The 9,912-nt window shown below is 40.8% G+C and overlaps 1 protein-coding gene across 1 annotated transcript in view; it reads left to right on the top strand.

Annotated features, from left to right (window-relative positions):
* Positions 1-6,163, top strand: part of LOC100394174 (phospholipid-transporting ATPase ABCA3-like) — a 46,314-nt gene extending 40,151 nt beyond the window's left edge. Inside the window, exons 9-10 of the mRNA XM_078346846.1 lie at positions 5,424-5,497; positions 5,895-6,163. Of these exons, the coding sequence (XP_078202972.1) occupies positions 5,424-5,497; positions 5,895-6,035 (215 nt within the window). The 3' untranslated portion in view covers positions 6,036-6,163. The remainder of the gene's footprint in view (positions 1-5,423; positions 5,498-5,894) is intronic.
* The last annotated feature ends 3,749 nt before the right edge of the window (positions 6,164-9,912 follow it).

Here is a 9,912-nt window from a genome sequence, read left to right on the forward strand (position 1 = left end):
TTATCAAGCAGAGAAAAATATCTCACCTTAAAATAGGATTTTTGAAAATATATAGTGAGATGCCTTTTGAAAATATACAGTTAGATGATTAAAAGAAAAATTAAGAGGAAGGAAGAAAGCTCATGGGATTTATAGAATGGCATCAAAACAACCAGTGTTTAAGTTATAAGAGTTCGTGACCGGAACGATCCAAGATGGCTGATCGCTAACATCCCGAGACTGCAGCTCTCAGGGAAGGCGCGGAGAACTAGAGGACGCCACACTTTCAGACAAATTCTGGTCACTCACGGAGCAGAAGATCCCCCAGTGGAGGAAACACACGGGTGGCCAGCACAACTCTCGTGGACGGCGCAGCGGTTCCGATGGCACCTCAGCGCGGCAGCTCTCGGAGCAGAGTAAACAGGTTCAGAGGACCCACATGGGTCCCCAGCAGGACACCAGAGCCCGGTGCAGCAGCTGTGATGGCACCTCGGTGCGGCAGCGCTCAGCACAGAGTAAACGGGACAGGCTCCCCTTTTGACTGAGGTTTGGAGTCCTGGGAAGGCAGAGACGCCTACTACGGACACAAGAAGGAAGCCAGACAGGAGAATCCTGGGCAGAAAAGCACCATCAGTTTTAACGCCGCTGCTCTGGCCCTGGGAACTAACAGCCTGGACGTCCACTCAAGAGACCTAATCTGAAGGTTGGTAATTTCAAAGACGACAGGAGGATAAATTTACAATGACGGGAAGAAACCAGTGTAAAAAAGCTGAGAATACTCAAAGTCAGAACGCCTCTCCCTCTAAAGATGATCACAGTTCCACATCAACAATGGAACAAGGCTTGATGGAGAACGAGCGCCTCCTGATGACAGAATCACTCTTCAAGGAATGGATAATAACAAACTTCAGTGAGTTAAAAGAACATGTTGTAGCCCAACGTAAAGAAACTAGGAACTTTGAAAAAAGGTTTGATGAAATCCTATTGAGAATAGACAACTTAGAGAGGAGTATGAGTGAATTAATGGAACTGAAGAATACAATACAGGAACTCCGAGAAGTATGCACAGGTTTAAACACTCGAATTGTTCAAGCAGAAGAAGGGATATCAGAGGTCAAAGTCCAACTTAATGAAATAAAACGTGAAGAAACGATTAGAGAAAAAAGGATAAAAAGGAATGAGCAAAGTCTCCAAGAAATGTGGGACTATGTGAAAAGGCCAAATTTACGTTTGATAGGTGTACCTGAATGCGACGGAGAGGATGAATCCAAGCTGGAAAATACCCTTCAGGATATTATTCAGGAAAATTTTCCTAAACTAGCAAAGCAGGTCAACATTCAACCCCAGGTAATACAGAGAACACCACAAAGATATTCCTCAAGAAGAGCAACCCCAAGGCACATAATCATTAGATTCACCAGGGTTGAAATGAAGGAGAAAATACTACGGGCAGCCAGAGAGAAAGGTCAGGTTACCCACAAAGGCAAGCCTATCAGACTTATAGCAGATCTCTCAGCAGAAACTCTACAAGCCAGAAGAGAGTGGGGGCCAATATTCAACATCCTCAAAGAACAGAACCTTCAGCCCAGAATTTCTTATCCAGCCAAACTAAGCTTCACAACTGAAGGAAAAATAAAATCTTTTATGAACAAGCAAGAACTCAGAGATTTTATTACCACCAGGCCTGCTTTACAAGAGCTTCTGAAAGAAGCATTACACACAGAAAGAAACAACCAGTATTAGCCTTTCTAAAAATACACCAAAAAGTAAAGAGCACCAACATAAAGAAGAATTTACACCAACGAATGGATAAAACAGCCAGTCAACATCAAATGGCAGTAACCCTAAATTTAAATTGACTAAATCCCCCAATCAAAAGACACAGCCAAAACCCAATAGCATGTTACATCCAGACCTGTTTCACATGCAAGGATACACAAAGACTCAAAACAAAGGGTTGGAGAAAGATTTACCAACCAAATGGAGAGCAAAAATAAATAATAAATAAATAAAAAGCAGGAGTTGCAATTCTCGTATCAGATAAAATAGATTTTAAAGCAACAAAGATATAGTGATAAAAGGATCAATGCAACAATAAGAGCTAATGATGCTAACACCCAGATACGAGACTTAGATTCAATGAGACAGAAAATTAATAAGGATATCAAGGACTCGAACTCAGATCCAGAACAAGTAAACTTAATAAATATTTATAGAGCTCTCCACTTCAAATACACAAAATATACATTCTTGTCAATACCACATCACACCTACCCATAAGTTTAAATGAAACATTGATTGGCCATTATTAATACCCAATTTTTTTCAAAATAAAGCAATATTTCCATTTACTCTCCCTCTTCTTCTTCCTCTTTCTTCCTCTCCTTTACTTATTTTTTTTTTCTTTCCTTCTCTCAAAAAAAAAGAAATCAACTTGTAAACCTCTAGATCCAGGTTGGCAATGTCTCTCTCATTGCTTGATTTCCTTCCTTCCCTTCCCTCCCTCCCTGCTTCCTCCCTTCCTTCCTTCCTTCATCCCTTCCTTCCTCCCTACCGTCCTTCTTCCCTCCCTTCCTGCCAAAAAAAAAAAAAAAGAGTTTGTGAAGAAGAAAAAAACAAATTGTTAGGAAGCTTATTTAAAGAAATAAAAACAGAAGATTTTCCAAATATGAAGCAAAACATAAATATCCAGGTACAAGAGGGTCACATATCTGCTTTCAGATTCAATACAAACAAGAATATCTCAAGACATTATAATTAAATGTTCAAACACAAGCACAAAGAGATGATCCTGAAAGTAGCAAGAGATTTAAAAAAAAAAAAAAGCAAATAACACATAAGGGAGATTCTATAAGGCTAGCTGCAGATTTTTCAACAGGGACCTCATAGGCAAAGAGAGAGTGGGATGACATGTTCAAAGTACTAAAGAGGAAAAAAACCGCCAACCAAGATACTGTATCCAATACTATGTTGAATAGGAGTGGTAAGAGGACATTCTTGTTGTGTGGCTAGTTTTCAAAGCTTCCAGCTTTGCCCATTCAGTATGATATTGGCTGTGAGTTTGTCATATATGGCTCTTATTATTTTGAGGTATGTCCCTTCAATATCTAGTGTATCGAGAATTTTTAACATGAAGGGATGTTGAATTTTATCAAAGACCTTTTCTGCATCTATTGAGACAATCATACGGTTTTTGTCTTTAGTTCTGTTTATGTGATGAATCATGTTTATTGATTGGCATATGTTGAACCAAGCTTGCATCCCAGGGATGAAGCCAACTTGATCATGGTGAACAAGCTTTTTGATGTGTGGGTGGATTCAGTTTGCCAGTATTTTATTGAGGATTTTTGCATTGATGTTCATTGAGGATATTTGCCCTAAAGTTTTCTTTTTTTGTTGTATCTCTGCCAGGTTTTGGTATCAGGATGATGCTGGCCTCAGAGAATAAGTTAGAAAGGAGTCCCTCCTTTGGTCACCAGCCTACACATACCTGTAGGGGAGGTAGCTGTAGACCCCTGTTGGGAGGTCTCACCCAGTTAGGAGGAATAGGATCAGGGACCCACCCAAAGCAGCAGTCTGGCTGCTTTTTGGTAGAACAGGTGTGTTGTGTTGTGGGGAACATTTTCTTGTTTGGGCTGCCTGTATTCTTTAAAGCTGACAGGCTGAAGGAGCTGAGTCGACCAAACCACAGAGATGGCAGCTGTTCCTTCCCCCAGGAGCTTGGACTCATCATCTCAGGGGAACTCCAACTCACTGTCATTGGCTGGTTGGGATTCCAAGCCAGTAGGTCTTACCTTGTGACATGATGTGGAAGTGGGGCCTGCAGAATAACACTGTTTGGCTCCCTGGATTCAGCTTCCTTCCTAGAGATATGTACAGATGCACCTCCCTCCTTGCTGGGGATCCCAAGGTCGGAGTATATAAAACCCCTGAGTCTCTGTGTATTCCTAAGTGGATGCCCTGTTGAGACTTCACACTCCAACTCACTGCCATTCTGTGTATCAGACCCAAGGCCCTGGTGGTGTGGACTCACAAGGGGATCTCTTGATCTGTGGGTTGCAAAGATCCTTGGGAAAAGCATGGTTTCCTGAACAGGGTCTCACAATCACTAGCTGCTTCTCTTGGCTAGGGGTGGGGTTCCTTTGGCTTCATGTAGCTACTTGGTGGGCCATCTCCACCCCCTGCTCTTCATCCTTCTCTATGGGTTGAGTTGTTAGCCTAGTTGGTCCCAATGTGAGAACCTGGATATGTCAGTTGAAGGTGCTAAATTCACTCATCCTTCTCCATCCCTCTCCATTAGTGCTGTGAACTGCAGCCACTTCTAATAGGCCATCTTGGATCAGGTTCCTCTGTAAGCATTTTAGAAGGCTCAGATTTTTTATGTTGGGCATGTCAGCTGGTAATTTATTGTACCTCAAATCCTTCCTTCAATAATTTCTATGAATTCCACATAAGAAGATGATTTCATGAGGAATAAATCTGCTGAAAGCGTTAACCATGTCATGGATACCAAGGAGTGGGTTAGAGGATCATACCTGCTTTTGTATTGGCCTCCTCTATTCACCCCTCCACAGTATATAATTAAGTACATGTAGTGATATTTTGGCGATTTCAAATGAAGCCTATAAGATTATTCACCTGTCCTATTTTCCTTTCTTTTTTTTAAATTTTTTATTGCATTTTAGGTTTTGGGGTACATGAGCAGAACATGCAAGACAGTTGCATAGGTACACACATGGCAGTGTGTTTTGCTTCCTTTCTCCCCTTCACCCACATTTGGCATTTCTCCCCAGGCTATCCCTCCCCAGCTCCCCCCCCCCGCTGGCCCTCCCCTTTTCCCCCCAGTAGACCCCAGTGTTTAGTACTCCCCTCCCTGTGTCCATATGTTCTCATTTTTCATCACCCCCCTATGAGTGAGAATATGCGGTATTTCATTTTCTGTTCTTGTGTCAGTTTGCTGAGAATGATGTTCTCCAGATTCATCCATGTCCCTACAAACGACATGAACTCATCGTTTCTGATTGCTGCATAATATTCCATGGTGTATATGTGCCACATTTTCCCAATCCAGTCTATCGTCAATGGGCATTTGGGTTGATTCCAGGTCTTTGCTATTGTAAACAGTGCTGCAATGAACTTTCGTGTGCATGTGTCCTTATAGTAGAACGATTTATAGTCCTTTGGATATATACCCAGTAATGGGATTGGTGGGTCAAATGGAATTTCTATTTCTAAGGCCTTGAGGAATCGCCACACTGTCTTTCACAATGGTTGAACTAATTTACACTCCCACCAACAGTGTAAAAGTGTTCCTTTTGCTCCACATCCTCTCCAGCATCTGTTGTCTCCAGATTTTTTAATCATCACCATTCTAACTGGCGTGAGATGGTATCTCAATGTGGTTTTGATTTGCACCTCTCTGATGACCTATTTTCCTTTCTTAGGAAGTATCTTAAAACATGAGAATCAAGGAATCCTTAACTACTACATTCCCAGCAAGGACAACCGCTGGGGAAAGGTGATGATAGCAACCTTGCCCTTCTAACGTTGCATGTTAAGAGAACACTAACAATGGGGAGTATTTGGGATCATAGAATGTGGAATGGGAGCCTGGCATTGTTGGGGGAGTAGCACCATTAGGTTGCTTTTCAAACACCCCTAGAGTTTAATAGCTTCAATTTCTTCCCCTAAATTCCACTGTTACTCCATGTCCATCAAGAGAATGGGAACAGAGAATGGCCTCCTCTCACTTTCTCAATTCTCTGTTCTTCCACTTTCTCACCTCTCCTTTCTGTGCCTTTTGTCCTCCAGCATACACTTGGCAGGAACCAGGGGTGTAGAGGAGAGGCTCATCTGAGTTGGGGGCTGAAGGGGAGATTGCAATGGTAACTGCATTTTTGTGGCTGTTGTTAAAGGTGTTTGGCATTTTGGAGCAAGCTAAAGAGCAATTTGATATAGAAGACTATTCCGTCAGTCAGATCACACTGGAACAAGTCTTCCTGACCTTTGCTAACCCAGAGAAAGAATTCAGTGATGAGGAAAATGAGGTGCCATGAAATTCAATTACAATCAGTGACCCTCGTGTCTTACATAGTTGACACCTGGACCTTTTGTGTATAGGGGGACCTTCCTGTGCATGTATATCTTGATGTAAATATATTTATGTAATAAAGATTTTCCCAAAGGAGAATGTTTGTCCCCTTCATTGCAGATTTAGATGAGTGGCCTGTGTATCCAGCATGCTCAAATCTGAGGACATTTGGTGAAATTACTGTTTTCTCTTCCTGAGATATGAAAGAGGAGCATTTATCAGGGTTGGGACAGGAACCTGTTCCTGAGTGTTCTGGATGTTTGAATAGAAAGGTCCAGTAAGGATGGAGCTGTCAGATGGGATGGCCCAAAGAACAAGAGCTTTATGTTTTAGCTGCTGAGTTACAGATGAGAAGAGCATAAGGCCTGGATCACATCGGCTTTTTCATGAATACACACACACACATTCACACTCAGACACACATGTACACATGCACATATATCTAATATAAATCATCAATGTTGGAGGGCTGAGTGGGGTTACTATTTCAAAAATTCAAAATAAAGTTCTTATCCTTCAGTTGAAAAAGAATTTTTGCACCAAGAACATTTGGGGTCCATGACCAGAATTTTTAAAAAGGGTTATTTAAAAATATTGTGTTTTCTTTTCTACCATTGTCTCACCTCTAATAAAGAAGAAAAGAAGGAGAAATAAATTGGAGAAGGAGGGACACAGAGAGTTTCTTCTGATTCTTGCCTTGGTAGATAGATGAAGTCCCCCATAAATAAGATGAGAACTCTAATTCACCTCTTCAGGATTCATAGACAACTGAGTAGACAGCTAGGATAGTTCTTGTGGAATGGCAAGGTGAAGAGAGTCTGCAAAGCTGCTCTATTTTGGGGTGGCTTGTTCAGTGTTTTCAAATCCTTAATTGGATATTGTTGATTATAAAGTGACATCCACCAGATGCTTACTATTCTTTTTTTTTTTTTCTTAAAGAGGGAATTTGAGTTTGTATCTATGAAGAGTCTAGGAGCATTAGAAGTCTCCAATTAAAACAAAATTGAATTTATAGCTCTTTCTCTGGTTCATAGGCTATGTTCACCTGAGTGCAAATCAACAGGGGGGTTTGACTAGTTGCTAAAGCAACGCTTATTGCAGTCTCCAGGTTGGCGAGGTGGGGAAAGGCCTTGCTTCTGGATCAGCCTTAATATGGAACAAGAAGTTGTACAGGATGAACAGTACAAATACATCCATGGCGACCATTCCCCCTGGAGTTCTTGAATGAGAAGAGTATCTCACATTCTAGTACTCCTCCAAAATGAGTAGGCCCTGGAATTTCATTTCTAACTTCTTTATCCTCAAGGTCATTAAAACTGGATTACAGAACCTATGATTCCAATGTCCTACAATAGATCTGACAGCTCTAATTTTGTAGCCCTTTAGAAAAAATATCTTGGTAGGACTCTTAGAAGCATGGCCTGGAGGACTGCAGGTTTGCCATCTTATCCATGGTTGTCTAGTGGGATGAATGACTTGGGTTTTTACTTAATGCAATTCTTGTAATTAGGTAAGGTCAAGAATTGGTTATTGTCTTGAATATGATGCCTTGCTGGAATATATGACTGCTCAGGAAATAATGATCATGTATGCCAGAATATAGGGAGTCTCGGAGCCCCAGATTCAACTGTATGTGAACAAATGGTTGAATTCACTTGAACTGGAGCCTCAAGTGAGTCATTATGCTGCTGCGCCTTTTGTTGACGCTGCTAATGTTGGGGTGCTTCCTTTTGTCCCTGCTGTTTGAAATGAAGCCCATCGCTCCACCTAAGCTCCTTTTCCCACAATGACTTCGTTATGAAATTGTCAAATATTCTACTAGGTTTCAGATGCCAGTAATAAGGCAAATCAGTGTAGCTTCACATCTTCCCTTTGCAGAAATGAAACAATCTTAGTTTTATTTGAACTGTAGCTTCTCAACCTCAAAAGGGATGAATTAAAAGGGAGTTTAGGAGCAAGGGCTTTGCACTGAATTGGATGCTGTCAGAAAGCAAGGGTAATTCTGTGATTGAGTATCTTACCTTTATCTCAAAGGTGAAGGTAACAAAACAGGGCTATGGCCAGGCCTGCTGGCTCATGCCTGTAATCCCAGCACATGAGGCCAGGAGTTTGAGACCAGCCTGACCAACTTGGCAAAACCCCGTCTCTACTAAAAATACAAAAAAAGTAGCTGGGCATGGTGGCACATGATATAATCCCAGCTACTTGGGAGACTGAGCAGGAGAATCACCTGAACCTGGGAGGCAGAGGTTGCAGTGACCAAGGTAGTGCCACTGCATATTTAAATTGTATAGCTTGATAAGTTTTGACAAATAAATATATAACTGTGAAAACAAATGCAATCAAGACAATGAGTATATCCAATCCTCCCAACAATTTTTATGTCTTTTGGTAATCTTTCCATTTCTCCTCACTCCCTTCTCCTCAGGTAACCATTGATGTACTTTCTGCCAATGCATATTAATGTGCATTTTATAAAGTTTTAGGTCAATGAAATCATATAACATCCATTTTTCTACTCAGCATAATTGTTTTGAGATTCATCCATGTTGTTGTCTGTATCCATGATCAGTTATTTGTATTGCTGCATTATATTCCATTGTATGGATACACAACAATTTTGTCACTAACCTATTAATGGACCTTTGGATTGTTTCTATTTTGAGGATTATTAAAATAAAACTGTTTTTACTCTTAAAGGATATTTTTGCTGGATATAAAAGTGTGTATATATATATATTTTTTTTAATTAAAAAAATTTTAATTATTTTACTTTAGGTGCATATCTGGCATTTCTCCCCATGTTATCCCTCCCTCCCCTCCCCTCCCTCCCCACCCACCACTGTCTCTCCCTATCCCCCCCAACTGTCTCCAGCATGTGATGCTCCTCCCCCTGAGTCCACACATTCTCATTGTTCAACACCCACCTATGAGAGAACATATGGTGTTTGGCTTTCTGTTCTTATGTCAGTTTGCTGAGAATGATGGTTTCTAGATTCATCCAAGTCCCTACAAAGGACACGAACTCATCGTTTTTATGGCAGCATAGTATTCCACGATGTATATGTACCACATTTTCTTTGTTCAGTCTATCATTGATGGGCATTTGGATTGGTTCCAGGTCTTTGCTATTTGTACATAGGGCTGCAGTGAACATAAAGATGTGCAACTGTCTTCTGTCCTCCAAAGTTAGAAGTCATTAGATATTTGAATTTTTTTCTTCAAAAATTTGTCTTGTTTCTCCCTGAATGTACTTGATATTTTCTCTTTTTCTTTGGTTTTCAGAAATTTGATGTTTTAAGCATAGTTTTTTTTTAAATTATTATTATTATGTTTTGAGACAGAGTCTTGCTCTGTCACCCAGGCTGGAGTGCACTGGTGTGATCTCAGCTCACTGCAACCTCTACCTCCTGGGTTCAAGTGATTCTCCTGCCTCAGCCTCCCGAGTAGTTGGTACTACAGGTACTCCATGCATGGCTAATTTTTGTGTTTTTAGTAGAGACGTAGTTTCACCATGTTGGACAGGCTGGTCTCAAACTCCCAACCTCAGATGATCTGCCTGCCTCAGCCTCCCAAACTGCTGGGATTACAGGCATGAGCCACCACTCCTGGCCTGTGGTTTTCATTATTGTCGGCCTTCTTGGAATTCACTGAGCTTTTGAATTTAAACTTACATCACCAAATATGGGAAATACTCAGCAAACATTTTTATGTTACTCAATTATTTCTTTTCTTTCTGTTGGATTCCATTTTTATATCCTTTTAATGTTGTGCCACACAGAGATGCTGTGACTCTGTTCGTTTTTCTGTACTTTTTCTATTTTTTAAGCTAACTAGTTTAT

This window comes from Callithrix jacchus, chromosome 12, assembly GCF_049354715.1.
Source record: "Callithrix jacchus isolate 240 chromosome 12, calJac240_pri, whole genome shotgun sequence".
Lineage (NCBI taxonomy): Eukaryota > Metazoa > Chordata > Mammalia > Primates > Cebidae > Callithrix > Callithrix jacchus.